Source organism: Sapajus apella, unplaced genomic scaffold (genome assembly GCF_009761245.1).
Source record: "Sapajus apella isolate SASKATOON/1434 unplaced genomic scaffold, GSC_monkey_1.0 scaffold20, whole genome shotgun sequence".
NCBI lineage: Eukaryota > Metazoa > Chordata > Mammalia > Primates > Cebidae > Sapajus > Sapajus apella.
In genome coordinates this window covers 10,534,241-10,551,833 of record NW_022436960.1, presented here as the reverse complement: position 1 = coordinate 10,551,833, position 17,593 = coordinate 10,534,241, and the positions used below count along the sequence as shown (strand labels likewise).

The 17,593-nt window shown below is 40.1% G+C and overlaps 1 protein-coding gene across 2 annotated transcripts in view; it reads left to right on the top strand.

Annotated features, from left to right (window-relative positions):
- Nucleotides 1-1,489: 1,489 nt before the first annotated feature.
- The window catches only part of GOLGA5 (golgin A5), a 38,777-nt gene continuing 22,673 nt past the window's right edge, over nucleotides 1,490-17,593 (top strand). The window contains exons 1-6 of one of the 2 annotated variants that reach the window (XM_032287589.1): nucleotides 1,490-1,708; nucleotides 4,298-4,874; nucleotides 11,316-11,549; nucleotides 13,233-13,452; nucleotides 14,066-14,189; nucleotides 15,365-15,568. In XM_032287589.1, the coding sequence (XP_032143480.1) occupies nucleotides 4,328-4,874; nucleotides 11,316-11,549; nucleotides 13,233-13,452; nucleotides 14,066-14,189; nucleotides 15,365-15,568 (1,329 nt within the window). In that variant the 5' untranslated portion in view covers nucleotides 1,490-1,708; nucleotides 4,298-4,327. The remainder of the gene's footprint in view (nucleotides 1,709-4,297; nucleotides 4,875-11,315; nucleotides 11,550-13,232; nucleotides 13,453-14,065; nucleotides 14,190-15,364; nucleotides 15,569-17,593) is intronic. The other variant, XM_032287590.1, reaches the window with a different exon arrangement.

The window sequence follows — 17,593 nt, the reverse complement described above, 5'->3', positions numbered from 1 at the left end:
TTAGGTAGGACTGTGTAAGAAACAATCCTAATCTCAGTGGCTTATAAACACAAAAGTTTATATTTCACTCATGTCAGCTCAAATGTGGGCTGCTTCACATCCCTTTCCCTCCAGGACCAAGGCTGAAAGAGCAGCCCCATCTGAGATAGACCATTTTCATGAAAGGAAAAATTTCTCTCGATGAAATACATAACAGCTCTTAAAGCTTCTGCTCAGATGTGGTGAGAGACATTTCTGCTTAAATTTCATTGGCTAAAAAAAAGATCATAGGATCAAGCCTGACATCAGTGAGGCTGGAAAGAATGCTACTTCTACAGGGCGCACTGCAGTTGCATGGCAACAGATGATGATGTATACTCCTTAACTGGAAGAGCAACTTAAGAGGAGTAACAATACTGCCTACCAGAGAATAATAGTACCTTCCTTACTGATGTGAGATTTAAATGAGGTGAGGCACATGCAATGTTTAACACAGTATTCTACACTTAATAAAAGGTTTGATAAATGTTAGATGCCATTATGATTATTACCTCCTAGTGCTGCTGAAAATTTTTCTCTTCACTGTACTGAGCTGAACCTGATCTGAGAGGAAGAAAAGCAGGAGTTGTAATTATTCCCAATATTTAATTTGGAGACAAAAACTTTGAGTCTAAGGGGCACAGGTTTTGGAGTAATGTGGACTTCTTATGAGAACCGATGATCTTAGACAAATTAAACTGTTGAGCCTTACTTTCCTCAACTCAAAGACTGAGACTTGGAACTGTGTTGTAGGCTTGTCATCAGGGCCAAATTAGCCCAATCCTGGGCACGTAGTAGGTGCTGAGTATTTGAATTATTGAATATGGATTTTTGACTTATTTCAGATAGTCAATGAACTGTATGCATAACATAACCACATACCGCCTTTTCCATACTTTTGAGTCTCAGCTCAAATATCACTTCCTCAGAGATACTTCCCTGACCACCTGATTAAAAGTACCTCCCCTGCCTCCAGTCACTTTTCCCTGTTTCTTGGCGTTACAGCTCTTGCAACGCTCTGAAATTGTCTTGTCCACTCACTGTTATGCAATATCTGTCTCTGCCACTAGAAAGTAAGTGCAACGCAATCAGGATCATGTTTTCTTATTTCCACCTTCTGCCGTGGGCCTCTGGCATTCTCATCCGTAAAACTAGGGGGAGATGGTGAGGGAAAGCGAGAAACATGAAGTCTAGCCATTTCACCGGAGTCTGACGCACCTTCCAACTCAGGACTCGCATTCCTTCCAAGCTGGGCACAGCCTTCCGTCTCCCACTCGGCCAGCAGTGAGGCCCCGCCCTTTGTGGGTGTGGCCTTCAATGTTGTGCCGGCCGCCTGCGGGCCGCCCAACGCGGAAGGTGAGTCACGTCACACGCACGCAGGCCCAGCGCAGCGCCAGATCTCGCTACGGGCGGAAAAGGGGCGTGGCCATGCGCGAGGACCCCGTAGTCGCCGGCGCCACCGCCTGAGTTGCCTGCAGGTGGCTGTTCTCGGCTCCCTGCCATTCAGGCAGCTCGAAAGCCACTCTGTTTTGGGGGCCTCGCGCCCCTTCCACGTCTCCCGGAAGCGGTAGCAGGGCCCGGGCAGGTAGGGTAGGTTTACTTAGTTTGGGCCCCTTCTGGGCCCGCTATTGAGGGGGCGCGGCCCAGGACGGCGATTAAGCCGTGGGTACAGCTTCTCCGGAGTCCTCAGGTGAGGCGGAGGTGGGGGCCCACTGAACGAGACGGGGGTGTTAACGATCCTAGGAGAGGGGGCGCCGTCCCTTTAGCGGAGACCCAGGTCTGTCCGCCTTCTTTCGGGTCGCGCTCGTCTTCGCTCTGTTGGGGGCTGAGGAGGGTAGCTGGAGAGACCCATTGGGCTTCAGCCGACGTTGTTTACTACCCTCCCCTGTCTTCCTTCCACCCGACCCCTGCCTGGCCTCGCCGTGCTCGCACGGAACGAGATGGGTGGGGAGCGTAGTGGGGGTCCCTACTCTCTTAACTGAGATCCACAGACTGACAGACCCCAGGGCTCTGCCGACTAAGCCTGACCGACCGACCTCCAGTCTCCTTCCCTCTGTGCTGACCCCTGGCCTTTGAAGCAGGCCCTGCCACCGCCCTCTGCACACCCATCCCCATCCCAAGCACTCTCTTTGCCCCTGGGCAGTGCCGGGGGAATTGACGGCTTTGTGCCTCTGAAGTCCTTTGTGCGTGTGAGATGTTTTTGTCAGAGGGGCAAGTGCCCAGGTCCCATCTAAGTATTTATTTAATTAGGTAATCAACATTCATTGCAACATTAACAGCAATTGCATGCTGTTTTAAAGCCCAATTAATTTTAAAATGGGAGGCAAGATATAAAGAATTAATGAGTGTGTGTTGATTTTTTATTACTATTTTTGTAGAGGCAGGGTCTTGCTACGTTGCCCAGGCTAGTCTCAAACTCCTGGCCTCAAATGGGCCTCCCCACTTGGCCTCCCAATGTGTTGGGATTACAGGCATGAGCCACAGTGCCTGGCCGGTATGGTGTTCTCTATGTTACAGAGATTTCATCTCCATTTTCATTTGATTTTTTATAAACTTTGAAATACATAGGCATGTAATAGTTACATGTGTAAAGAATGAGTTTTTTGAGTGTGAAGGATGAGTTTCTTGAGGTTTTTTAAGATTTTGAGCGGTATGGTATAGGGAGGCAAGGGTTAAAACGTGGGTTTGGCTCTAGGCTGACTTAGACTTGAGTGAGCTGCTATCTAAACTCGGTGATCTTTCTAAACGCTTTCCACATTTGCTTTGAAAAAAGGATGTTGCTGTTTACCACATAATGTGGCTGTGAAAATGACATATGATAAAAGATACATGGGTACCTGTGCACAGCCTCTGTCATATGAAAATTCCATTCAGCAGTATTTATGAGTGCTTACTGTGTGCTAGACTTTGGAATTCATTGGTGAGCAAAATAGACATAGTCACTATATAGCCGCTGCGCCCCTTGCCTGAAGAACAAGAGACATGTTAAAAAAAAATACGTAATTATAAAATATGAAGGGCTGTGAGGCAAAAGAATAGGGTATGTACAGATAATGATTGACCTAACTTAGGTGGAAAGGAGAACTCTGATGCAGATGACATTTGAGTGAAGACCAAGAACAAGAAAGTTAACCATGAAAGAGTTCTTGGCAAAAGGAACAATGTGCATAGTCTAGAAATGGTTGTGGACTTTATTATAGAGCTCTTCTGTATCTGTATGTTCATCATTACATTGATTTATTGCGGCACACAGTAAGTACTCAAATATATGTGTGGAATTAGTGGTTATGCAATGTTGTTTTTTATTCTGAACTTAGCTTAATGTGCACATGGTGTTGAGTATTTGAATTATTGAACATGTGCCTTAGACAAATTATATGCACATCTAAATTATATTTAATAGTGCCACAGTTTAACATTAAGATAGCTTTTGTATTTAATGGAAAAGTTTTTTCAAGTTTTAGCACTTTTAAACAAACTTCAGTGAATTTTACTTTTATTTGGTTGTACTGGAGTTTTGCCATATGAGTTATTTGCTATTTGGATGCTGTATTAATTTTGCTTTAACCAGGTACCACAGACTGACTGGCTGGGCCGACAGAAATTTATTTTCCCTCAATTCTGAAGGCTTCAAGTCCAAGATCAAGGTATTGGCAGAGTTGGTTTCTCCTGAGGCCTACTTCTTTTGCTTGTAGATGTCTGCCTTGTCCCTGTGTCTTTTCTGTATGCCTGTTTATGTTGAAATTTCCTCCTCTTTGGAGGACATGCGAGTTATATTTGATTAGGGCTCACCCTAATGATTCATTTCAGTTATCCCTTTGGAGACCCCATCTTTAAAAACAGTCACATTTTGAGGCCTGGGGGTTAGGACTTAAATAAAGGAATTTGGAGGGATGCAATTCAGCCCATAACAGATGCTTTTGTTACATTAAGATTTGCCTTTCATGAAATAGTAATAATAAAAACAGAAGGGCTAGTTGTAATAATGGTAATAGCAGCCACTAAAATGAGTGCTTATTATGTGCCAAGCATTTTGCAAAGTGTTTTTTATATATTATTTCATCATAAAACCATCCCGTAAGGTACGTACATTCCCTCCCTCCCCCCCCCCCATTTTCTAGATAAGATTTCTCAGCCTCATTAGTTAGCTCAAGGTTACTCAGGTAGGATTAGAAGGGTTAGGATTTCAACCCGGGACTACCTCACTCCAGAGTCTGGTCTTAACATTTATTATACTCTGCCATTATGCCACACTGATCATTTTATGTCCTTTTTACAGGTTTGTCAATAGGATTATTCTGCTGCCATCATGTCTTGGTTTGTTGATCTTGCTGGAAAGGCAGAAGATCTTTTAAACCGAGTCGATCAAGGAGCCGCAACAGCTCTTAGTAGGAAGGACAATACCAGCAACATCATACATAGCAAAAATACTGATTATACTGAACTTCACCAGCAAAATACAGATTTGACATATGAGACTGGACCCAAAGCTACCTACATTTCATCAGCAGCTGATAACATTCGAAATCAAAAAGCCACCATCTTAGCTGGCACTGCAAATGTGAAAGTTGGATCTCGGACACCAGTGGAGGCCTCTCACCCTGTTGAAAATGCATCCGTTCCTAGGCCTTCATCCCAGTTTGTGCGAAGAAAAAAGTCAGAACCTGATGATGAGCTGCTGTTTGATTTTCTTAATAGTTCACAGAAGGAGCCTACCGGGAGGGTGGAAATCAAAAAGGAAAAAGGCAAGACACCTGTCTTTCAGAGTTCTCGGACATCAAGTGTCAGTTCTGTGAACCCCAGTGTAACCACCATCAAAACCGCTGAAGAAAATTCTTTTGGGAGCCAAACCCACGGTAGTTCATCAGTCCTCTGTTTGTTTTAGAGTTAAGCAAATTGAATGTGTCATCATATGATCTTATGGTGTTTCTCATTCACTGTTATGGGATCTGTCTCCACTGCTATAAGGGCAGACAGTGCAAATGTGTGGGGTCAACAAGGGAGACATCATTGAGTACTATTAGTCAGTAGACAGTTGTAGCAGGGACTTTTGAATGTTGTCTGCAGGGTAACTTTACCCATTCAGCATCTAACAAAGTATTTCAAATTTGATTCTCTAAGACATTTTAAGTTTAAAAAAAATAAAATTTTGTAATCTGAAAGAAAGCATGTAAGTTAGGATCGGGGACAATCCCAGTTGATATCTTTTTGTTACTAGGATTATAAATATGACAGCAGACTGTACTTCACATATTTTCTGGGTTGTGTTTTTTTGTGTGTGTGTTTTTCCCCTACATCCTCCACAAATAAAGCTGAGAGACTGAACTTTGATCCAAGTTGAAGAGTGGAAGGCATTGACCTAGTAGTGAAGCAAGAGCTTAGAATTCTTGTTTTCAGTTGTTTAATTCCCTGTGAGATTACCTCTACAGGTACACCTTAGCTGTGAAATGAGATTAACATGGTAAATGTGGCTAATTCAAGTACCTACTAAGTGTTTTAAAATAGCAATAGGCTGGGCATGGTGGCTCACACCTCTAATCCCAGCACTTTGGAACCCCGAGGCAGGCAGATCACTTGTGCCCAGGAGTTTGAGACCAGCCTGGACGACATAGTAAAACCCCATCTCTACAAAAAATACAAAAATTAGCCAGGCGCAGTGGTGCATGCCTGAAGTCTCAGCTACTTGGGAGGCTGAGGCGGGAGAATTGCTTGAGCCCAGGAGGTCAAGGTTGCAGTGAGCCAAGATCATACCACTACACTCCAGCCTGGGCGACAGAATGAGACCCTGTCTCTAAAAATAAAAATTAGAAAAGGCAAGAAACATGATAGTAGGTTCTTGTAGGGCTTCTTTCGTTGTTTTGAAACAGGATCTCACTCTGTTGCCCAGGCTGGAGTGCCGTGGAGCTATCACAGCTCGCAGTAGCCTTGACCTGGGCTCAAGTGATCCTACTGCTTCAGCCTCCCGAGTAGCTGAAACTATAGGTGCACACCACTGTGCCCAGCTAATTTTTAAAACTTATTTTTAATAGAGACAGTGTCTGATTGTATTGCTCTGGCTGGTCTTGAGCTCAAATGATTCTCCCACAGCATTGAGATAACAGGCATGAGCTACCATGGCCCTAACTACAGGGATTCTTTTTTTTTTTTTTGAGACGGTCTTACTGTCACCCAGGCTGAAGTACCCTGGCACAATCTCAGCTCACTGCAACCTCTACCTCCTGGGTTCAGGCTATTCTACCTCAGTCTCCTGAGTAACTGGGACTGTAAGAGTGTACCACCACGCTTTGCTAATTTTTGTATTTTGTCTGGGAAGGCACTCAATTCATTTTTAAATTAATGGCACAAGTGATTCTAAAGCCAGTTGTTCAGGGATCAATCTTTAACAGCGATCTGTAGGAGTGATGGGTTTAATTGCATAAACAGTGTGATACAAGGGCCTTCACAAACAGGTCCCAACTTTGTTTGCTAGCTGCATTTTCTTCATCATCGTCCAATTCACACTCATGTTTCCAAAACTTTCTTACAACATTTTCTGCTCACCCAACCCCTTAAAGAGTTTGTTTTCTCTGCATGGAATGCTGTTTCTAACTTATTTTTTTTACCTGGCAAATTCCTGTTCATTCTTTAAGACCCAGCTAAAAATACAGACCCTCTGTGAATCTTTTCTGAATACCTTATGCATTTAGTTACCTCCTCTTCATGCTTCCACAGCTCTCCGACCATACTTCAACTGCTGCATTTACTAGACCGCATGTAAAATTATCTGTTTACATGTCTACCTCACCCACTTCAGTCTATCTTTCAGTCTGAATCACATTTTCTGGGGATGGAGCCAGGGCATCTGATTTTGTTCTGTAGGTGGTTGTTAGCCAGTAGTTGAAAGTGACTGCCATAGGCAGTGTGATGCTAGTAGAGGTCTTTAAGTCAAGTAGGCATGGCTTATTTTTGCACTTTCAAAGAAAACAACCTGAATTTAACTATAAAGAATGGACCTAAAGGGAACCTAGTTGTCAGGGAAATGAATTAGAACTGGTTATAATACACAGGAGTTATAAAAATTGTTTTTCTTGGGTAGGACCTCTCAACCTTGAGATTATTGGCGTTTTGGGCCAAATAATTCATTAGCGTGGGAAGCTCTCCTGTTCTTTGTAGGATGTTTAGCAGCATCTCTGGCGTCTTAACCCTTTAGATGCTAGTAGCACCCTCAATTGTGACAACCAACAATGTCTCCACAAATTGCCAAATGTCCCTTGCAGGGCAAAATCACCCCAGGTTGAGAACCAATGTCCTGAGATGCCTAGAAATGTGTAGAAATATAATTGCTGCCGGGCGCGGTGGCTCAAGCCTGTAATCCCAGCACTTTGGGAGGCCGAGGCGGGTGGATCACCAGGTCAAGAGATCGAGACCATCCTGGTCAACATGGTGAAACCCCGTCTCTACTAAAAATACAAAAAATTAGCTGGCCATGGTGGTGCATGCCTGTAATCCCAGCTACTCAGGAGGCTGAGGCAGGAGAATTGCCTGAACCCGGGGGGCGGAGGTTGCGGTGAGCCGAGATCGCGCCATTGCACTCCAGCCTGGGTAACATGAGTGAAACTCCATCTCAAAAAAAAAAAAAAAAAAAAAAAAAAGAAATATAATTGCCGAGCTGTAGGGTTTGACAGTGTTCAGCTACACTAGTAATGCTGAAGTGGCTTTCTGCAGAGGTTATACCAATTTATATTCTAACCAGCTGTGGTTAAGAACTTCTTTTGCTCCACATTCTCACCATTTTTTATTTTCAATTTGACTTTTTATTTTTTGCTGATCAGGTTTGTTGTTGATACTCTTTATTTCCTTTATTACTAGTATGGTTGAAGATCTTTTCAGATATTTGACTATTCAGGTTTCATTTTCTGGGAAGCATCTACTCAAGTCTTTTTTAATAAATTTTATTTCTGTTAGATTATTTGTCTTTTTTCTTCTTGATTCATAGACATTGTTTACATATTCTAAATTCCAATTCTTTCTTTTCCTCCTCCAATTTTACCCTGGTTTTCCCTTCCTCCCCTCTCTCTGTAGTATCTCAGTGAATAGAAGTTCTTAATATAGATGACTGATGGCTTGTGTTTGTTGTGTCTTGGAAAATCTTTCCTTACACTGAGGTCATGAAGATATTTTTTGTATTGTTTTCTATAGTGTGAGACAGGCATTCTATTCCATTTTTTTGCCATAGGGAAACTGGCTATTCTAGCATCATTTATTGAAAAGAGTCTCTTGTCCTTACCAATTTGCAGTACCACCTCTCTTATATATCAAGTACTCATTAGTGTGTTTCTGGACACCTAATTCTGTTTCACTGGTTTATTTGTGTATCCTTGTGCCAGTGCCGCCCTGTTTTAATTAATGTAAAATTAATTAATTTTATATGTCTTGATAACTGACAGGGCAGCTTCTTTCACCTCGTGGTCTTTCTTCAGAAATGCTTTGTCTGTTCTTGGACTTTCCACTCCCACATGCATTTTAGGATTTGCTTATCAAGTTTCACAAAATTTCTTTTTTATCGGTAATTCATTGCTTCTATATAGATAGTTTGGTGAGAATCAGCACTTTTGCTCTATTGAATTTTCTTATCCACTAATGGGGTATAATTTCAACATATTTTGTAATGTCTTTCATTAAGATTTTATTTTCTTCTCCGTAAAGATCTTATATACTTTATGTTAGTTTTATCCCTAAGTGGTTTGTATTTTTTGAAACAATTATATGTGGTATTTCTTAAAAATTTTTGCTGTGTTAAAATTTTTGCTGTGTAAAAATTTTTGCTGTATTAAAATTTTTGCTGTGTAAAAATTTTTGTTGTTTTTTTGTGTATACATACACAGCAATCTAGATAGCTCTTAATCTTCATGTTTTTCTGGACATAAATTTAGGTTTTCAACAACACAGTTATCTGTGTATAAGGATAGTTTGTATCTTCCTAGCCCTTTTATCTTTTAAAAAATCTTTTTCTTCATTGGCTAGGACTCAACAACCAAATTTGTATCTTGTTCTTTCTTTGTCTTTGTTTCATTAAGTATGATTTTACATTAGGCTTTTCATAGATATTTTTTATTAGGTTAAGGAAATTTCTATAAATATCTAGTTTGAATTTTTATTATGTTGAATTTTAGCAATGTTTTTTTCTCTACCACTGGAGATAATAATATAGTTTTTCTTCTTTAATATTAATATAGTATACAAATCAATTGATTTTTTGAATTAATTTTTATTTTCATTTATATATTTATTTGAGATGGGAGTCTCACACTGTCACCCAGGCTGGAGTGCAATGGCACGATCTTGGCTCACTATAACGTCTGCCTCCTGGGATCACATGATTCTCCTGCCTCAGCCTCCCTATTAGCTGGGATTACAGGTGCACACCACTGCACACAGCTAATTTTTCATATTTTTAGTAGAGATGGGGTTTCATTATGTTGGCCAGACTGGTCTTGAACCTCTGACTTCGTGATCCACCTGCCTTGGCCTCCCAGAGTGTTGGGATTACAGGCGTGAGCCACCGTGCCTGGCCAACAGTCCCATTTTAAAATCATGGGTTAGGTACCCACCCATTCTCTACCCCACTTGATTATTAGCTTTTTGTGGTTATTTTTTCTTTTAGGTAAAATGTACATATATTAAGATGCACAAAAATCTTATTTATATGACGAATGGCTATGCCTGTGTAACCGACACCTTTACCATGATACAGATTTCCTTTGCCCCAGGAAGTTCCTCATGTTCCTTTTCAGTTAATCTCCCAACCCCATCTCTAGAAGCACTCATTGCTCTGATTTTTCTCTCCTTAGTTTTGCTTGTTCTAAAACTTCATATAAATTGAATTATATAGTATGTATACTTTCTAATGTGCTTCTTTTACTGATCTGTTAGATTCATCCTTGTTACTGTTCTTTTTTTAATTCTGTTTTATTGTTATATAGTACTATATGGCCGTACCACAGTTTATCCATTCTCTTTTATGGACATTGAGTTTGTTTCCAGTTTTGGGTTACTGTGAATAAAACTGTTATACACATTTTTGTACTTGCTTTTTTGTGGCAAATGTTTTCATTTCTCTTGGAGAAATACTTAGGAGTGGAATTGCTGGGTGAAACGATAGCTGCATTATAAAACCTTTTTCCACAGTGGTTGTACCATGTTATAGTCCCACCAACAGTGAGAGGCCTCGTTGCTCTGCAGTCTCACCAGCATTTGGTGTTTTTCATTTTAGCCATTCTAGGGGGTGTCTGTTGGTTCTCATTGTGATTTTAATTTGTGTTTCCTTGATGACTAAAGATGTTCAGAACTTTTTCATTTGATTATTGATATTTGTTTATATAACCTTATAAAGTATCTTTTACCCATGTATTTATTGTTTTAGTCAGTTTTGTTATTTAGATAGTTCATTTTCATCACATAATATTTAGAGTAATTTAAAAGTATACTTGCATTATGTTTAGTAACAAAAACAAGATTAATCTGAATTCATGAGCCTCTGTCTCTTTGGGTAAGACATTTTAGATTCCAGTTTGTTAAAACAAAAGAAAAAAAACATTGCAGTGACCTGTTGCTACTCTTCTTGCCTTGAAACCTGCAGCTGTTCTGTTGTGCCTTCTCAATTTTTCAATGTTTGAGACTTCTCCTGGTTACTTTTCCAAAAACATTTTGGAGACAAAAGGAAATCCAAAACTATTTACCTGAACCCAACCACTCAAGTGATCTCTGGTGTTCTCCCCAGAACTGTGTTGTATTCTCTGTTGCCATTCATTCAGTGTATCCAGACTTGAGGATCCTCAGAGGTCCATATGCTCCATTTATGAGAATGAAATGTCATCAGAGGGAAGCTATTAAGAATTTACTTTTTTTTTGGCACCATGTCTTGCTCTGTCGCCCAAGCTGGAGTGCTGTGGCGCAGTCTTGGCTCACTGCAACAACTTTGGCCTCCCAGGTTCAAGCAATTCTCCTGCCTCAGCCTCCTAAGTAGCTGGCACTACAGGTGCATGCCACCATGCCTGGCTAATTTTTATATTTTTGGTAGAGATGGGGTTTCACCATGTTGCCTAGGCTGGTCTCAAACTCCTGACCTCAGATGATCTGCCTGCCTCGGCTTCCCAAAGTGCTGGGATGACAGGCATGAGCCACCACGCTGAGCTGAGAATTTGTTTACTTTTTATGGTATTTTAGCTATAGCAGTCAACTTGAGCATCCTACCAAAGCAAGTTATTAATGCATATGTGGTGAACATGTCAATGTAACAAAAACATGTTCTTTTTTAACAGAAGCTGCCAATAACTCAGATTCTAGCCATGAAGGTCAAGAGGAACCTTCAAAGGAAAATGCATCATCAAATGCTACCTGCACTGAGCACACCCCAGCACCTAATGATGATGGTGGCAAATCACATGAACTATCTAACCTTCGACTGGAGAATCAGCTGCTGAGGAATGAAGTTCAGTCTTTAAATCAGGAAATGGCCTTGTTACTTCAAAGATCCAAAGAAACTCAAGAAGGTAGAGGCTTATTTAAATTGTGCAGGATTAGGAGTTTAACTTTTAAAAAACTTTAAACTGTTAACAGTATTTACTTTTAAACTGTGAGAAATTAGATGAGACTTGTAAAATGATATTTTCATAGAAATACAGGGCCCAGATTTGGAAATGGGATCAGTCATCCTCCCACCAACCCAAAATGTAAAAAGTATTGGCTTCTTTGGTTATTCTTTAAGAACCATGACGTTTAAGAACTGAGAGGAACAAATAGTAGTAGTAGTCTAGTTGATTCATTTATTCTGAACTTTCAAGGGAAACTGTTCCATTAAACAAAATAGTAGGCACTAATAGGGTTGCAGTATTGCTGCTCTAGGGTGCATAAAACGTAGATGGAATTCAGTACAGTGCTCTTGAGAAATGTGCAGTGAGGTGGCCCTGGAGTAGAAAACCTCAGGTTCCTCAGAAATAGATAATTAAGAAGGAAATAATCTCATGACTGAGGTGGCGACTGAGAAAAGTGTGAATGTTATTGTGACTGTGGCTGAGAAGAAAATCAGAGTGACAGAATTGCTGCTTTGGTTTCTGGGGCTAATTAGAAAGGAGTTGGGGGATGGTGGGAAAAGCTTTGCCAAGCTGTGGATAGAAACTCAGAAGAGAGGAATAGGTAGATAGTTTAAGACTCACTAGTCAGGCTGACTTTAGAAAAAGCTTTGCTTTACCCAGACTAATTTAGACATAGAAATAGAGCTGTTTGGCCAGCCACAGTGTCTCATGCCTGTAATCCCCGCACTTTGGAAGGCTGAGATTGGAAAGCTGGTTGAGGTCAGGAGTTTATTAACAGCATGGGCAACAGAGTGAGACCCCCTTGCTGCAAAAAAAATTTTTTTTTTTTTAATTAGCTGGGTGGTGGTATGCACCTGTAGTCTGAGCTACTTTGGGGACTGTGGTGGGCAGATTGCTTGAACCCAGGAGTTGGAGGTTGTAGTGAGTCATGGGTCATGATCATGCCATTGCACTCCAGCCTAGGCAACAGAGTGAGGCTCACTCTCTCTCTCTCTCTTTTTTCTTTAAAAAAGATCTGTCTCACTGAAGAAAAAAAAAAAAGCTTTGAGATCCTATAAAGTTTGATTCAGTATTTTAAAAAATTTGTTGGTGGCTAATTGCAATTACATATGGTATGTGAAGGTGCGGAAATGCCATTGGATTCTGAAATAGAGTACTACTTTGCTCTTTTTGCATTGATTTCTTAGGTCAAAAGAATAACAACTTTTTGCAACATAATTGAAAGAAATAGATTCTTTTCTGTGTTTATCTTTAGGTTTTGTTTTGTTTGTTTTGTTCTTACTGGGGTATACCGTTGATTTGGATTTGCATTCCTTCCCTTGTTACTAGTGGAACTTTCCAAAATATACTCTGCTATCTATTAATACTAGTTTTGGCTCCCAGATGCTTTATGATATACAAACAGCATTGTAGAAGAGCAGCCAGCTTGATGCCCCTTTATAATCTATTAACTGTAATCTAGGTGGGAATATTGGCCTTGAAAAATGGATGACCCACTGGGGCAAAGAAAATTGAAGATAGTGTAAGCTCCTAATTTTGGCAATAAGGAAAGTACTAATGGCACTCATAGTAGAAACTATATGTGCTTCAAGAAAAATGTGTTTGGTTTTGCTTGTATAGAGAAATTTAAATTTTTTATAGAATTAAACAAAGCAAGAGCAAGAGTTGAAAAGTGGAATGCCGACCATTCAAAGAGTGATCGAATAACTCGAGAACTTCGAGCCCAAGTCGATGACCTGACTGAAGCTGTGGCTGCAAAGGATTCCCAGCTGGCTGTACTGAAAGTGAGACTCCAGGAAGCTGACCAGCTGCTGAGTACTCGCACAGAAGCATTAGAAGCCTTACAGAGTGAAAAATCACGGTACGTGATTCTGTGAATAATGAAAAAAACGAGATAGAATGATTCTCTTTTTCCAGTGCAAGTAATGGTAGGCATTGTAGTGTATCTATTGTCTTATGAAACTTAGCTTTCTTGGAAATTTGCAAGAGGGACTATTTCTTTTGGTAGTGTCAGAAATGTATATGATCAAAATGGATTCATTGTTGAACCTTGAGATGCATTGTTAACAAATTCTGAATTTAAATGCATTTATATTGTCATTAATCTTATTTTATTTTTATTTATTTATTTTTTTTAAATTTTTTTGTTTTAGAGACGGGGTTTCACCATGTTGGCCAGGCTGGTCTTGAGCTCCTGACTTCAGGTGATCTGCCCGTCTTGGCCTCCTAAAGTGCTGGGAATACAGGCATGAGCCACCGTGCCTGGCCATTTTTTATTATACAGTGTGTACTTATATTTGGATGCCTAAAAATATAGATTACGTTCCATTAGAAAGGAAAGATTTGTCTAAGAATGTTTCAGTCACATCATCTTTTTTGTGCTTGACTAACAAGGTGATGCTCCAAAAATTATTCTGCCTTATCACTTGTACACTGTAGACATGAGTTTTTTCACATGATGCATTTTCCTTTAGAATAATACAGGATCAGAGTGAAGGTAATAGCCTGCAGAATCAAGCTCTGCAAACTCTTCAGGAAAGACTGCATGAAGCTGATGCCACTCTGAAGAGAGAGCAGGAGAGTTATAAACAGATGCAGGTTAGAATGGGTGATAATGGATTCCTATTGTTATTTGGACAAGGAAGAAATGACTTTATGCTGTTTCATAGCACATTAACTCTTTCATACAATTCTGTAGTACATTTCAGAAAATTCTGTTTCTGTGACAAAAATCAGATATTTGAAAATTTACCTTGATCCTTACTAAGTTTATTTAATTTTTTGTGTTGAGAGACAAAATAGTTAATATGCATTAGAGATATACACCTTTCACTTAATTTTTGCAACAATCATTGCCATTATTTGATTAAATGCTGATGGTTGGGAGATCATATTTGGTTTTTATTAATTTAAGCTTTTTCTGATTCCAGATTAATCTGGCTCATTTATTTCAAGAGAAAATTATATGTAATTTGTAGAGTTTTACTTTTAGATGAATTTTTGCATCTAGTTGAGTCCCAGCCCTGTCTACACATGGAAATCACCTGTGTGGTACTGCCTGGTCTCCATACGCAGCCACCTTCCATTGTGTGAGGTAGGGCCTAGGTGTTGGCACTTTGGTTTTACAAGATTCACAGGTGTATTTAATGAGCAGTCAGGGTTGCAAACCACTGGTCTGGGCTAGCTTTTCAACAGGTGAAAGTAGTTCAGTCCTGAAAGTAAGTATCAGGTAGTGTGTGTTTCTTAATTTTAATGATATAGTTTATCTAACACAGTATATCCAAATTAGTAATCATTTCAACATATAGTCAAATTAAAAGCTATTAATGAGATATTTTACATTATTGTTTGGATATTGATTATTTAAAATGTGGTATAATTTACACTTATTTATCTGCTTATTAAATTGGAAGCAGTTGATCAGCTAGTATCAGAGCAGACCGAGTATCCAAGTGACCATATTAACCTGGGAAATTTCTTAAAAAACAGATTCCCAAGTCCATCTTGAAAATTCCAATTTAGTAAGCTTGGGAAAGGCCTTGGATGGCTGTATTTTTAACAAACTTCCTAGTTGATTTTGATGCATTGCCATGTTTGGGAGCCACAACCTTAGATTTCCTATTCTTTAGTTCCTAACAAATTAAGAATTTTTTCCCCGCCCTGTTACGTTGTTGGGCTTAGCTAATACATCCCATAAGATATCTGAATGGATGGTTGTGAAAGTGTTTCAAAGCTCAATGAAATAATAATTATGATATAAAAATTTGTCACAGAGTGAGTTTGCTGCACGCCTTAATAAAGTGGAAGTGGAACGTCAGAATTTAGCAGAAGCAATTACTCTGGCAGAAAGAAAATATTCAGATGAGAAGAAGAGAGTTGAAGAACTGCAGCAGCAAGTCAAGCTATATAAGTTGAACTTGGAGTCTTCTAAGCAGGAATTAATTGACTACAAGCAAAAAGCTACTAGAATACTCCAAGTAAGCATAAAATGGACACTTTTGGATGTTAAGATGTGCGAGTTAACTGAAAGACACTTTGAGACCTGTAGATACTGTGTGAGATGCTTTGTGTTTGGCTGGTTGGCTAGCTTTAGGTGTCTTGCTCTACTTGAGAAATTTGATTAAAAGGATACAGTGTCTGTTTTTCCTACCAATTATTTTTTAAAAAATTCCTTCTCCCACTGTCTAGTTCAAGTCTTCAACCTGTCACCTTACTCACCGTGATGATATTAGTGCTTGTTGTTGAGCAGCTGTTTATTCTTTCTTGTTAATCTCCTATTGAATTTTTACAGCAACTGCTTTAGGACCCATCCAGTTCTCAGAATTGCCTCATCCAGCTTTTCTTTCCCTCCTTCAGATCTAAGGCGACCTTACCCTCTACTTAGAAAGACTGCAGTCATCTAATGTCGTTTTCAAGTTCTCTTTCCTTTGCCCCTCATTTCAGAGGGAAAACATGTCCTTTCATTTTGTTTCTAGGATCATTTCCCTACTGTGCACTGACTCCCTCTCCTCCCACCTCATGTAAGCCCTTTCTCTGTGTATCTATTCCCTTGCTTCCTGTGTGTGCCTCTCTCTGCTGCTGCCACCTTCTGGCTCAGCTTATTCAAGAGCACATGGTTACTTAGTGGAAAAATGAAGACTAGATCCCAGACTCCTAAGAGAAAAACAGTCTCTTTTAGCTTTGCACCCACTTTGCACGGACTTACCAGAATTATTGTATATATGCCATCTTCATTTCTGTAGACCTTGTTAACTTTATCTCCTTCTTTTCCTACTACATGTCTGAAATTTCTTCTCAAAAGTATTCAATGACCAAAATAAATATTCTCTGCCCTTTTCTTAGTCTCCATACCTTTTATTTTGGTAAAACATTTGGCCCCGTTAACCCTCCCACTTTCTTGGAACTCCTGCCTTCTATGCTGTTCACATCTTCTTGGCGCTCTTGTCCTCTTCTACTGCTGTTTCTGTCTCTCTTAGGCCCTCTTCCCAATTTCCAAAGAGTCAAGTCCCCCTAAGCTCTGTCGTGAACCCTCTTTCATTGCCTTGTCTTACCTTGCATTGCCATATGCTCACTCTGCTTCCCATAGCCACCTGCATAGGACTTCAAGCATGTTTCCAACCCTGACCTCCTGACTTCAGCATTCTACTGTGGAGGTATGGGGTATTCAGCTCCCAGACCAGCTTCTCCCTCATTCTCCTGTTTTGGTCAGTGTTACTACCATCTGTCAGGAAAGCTTGAAACCTCATTTTTGACTTTACCTTTTTCCTTTAGTCACAAACTCCTAATGGCTATGAATACCTTTTTCTAATGCTGCTTCTGTGAATTATCATATTCATCTCCTCCCCAAACCCTTCTTCCTAAGTACTTTTTATATCACCCTAATTTGTTAATTTGTTGAAAAGTTACTTACTGAGCACCTAACTACTCACTAGGCACTGAGGACACAAAGCTCAAGAGATGTGTCCTCTTCCTTTAAGAAAACATTCATTTTAATGGAAAGAAGCTGAGATAATTGATAAAGTTATTGATGCAGTACAATGGGAGCTGGAGAGAAGAATCTCTTAAAACTTTCCTGGGGCTGTCACTGCACTGAGGAGATGTGGCATAAAGAGAAACTTGAAAGATGAATAGGAAGACTCATGATAGGGAAGAGATTTCCTGTGCCAGAGCAAGGGGGCTGGAGAGAACATGGTGTCTCTAAGGGACTGCAGCTAGTTCTCTGCTGCTGGAGCATAAGTTTTCAGAGATGGGAGGCAAAAGACTCATAAAGCTCAATGACAGGCAGAAGCCATGATCAGGTTTGAGTGTTGGAACTGTGGCAGCCTGATGAAAAGGTTCGGGGAGATTTGGACCTCTGTCTTGTTCATTGTTGTACCCCAGCACAGTGCCTGGTACTCAGTAAATTATTGAATACATGGAAGTGATAAGGGGTGGCATAGTGACATCAGTGGTATGTAGATGGTGAAGAGGTGATTATAAGAAATAATGAGGACCTGATCAAA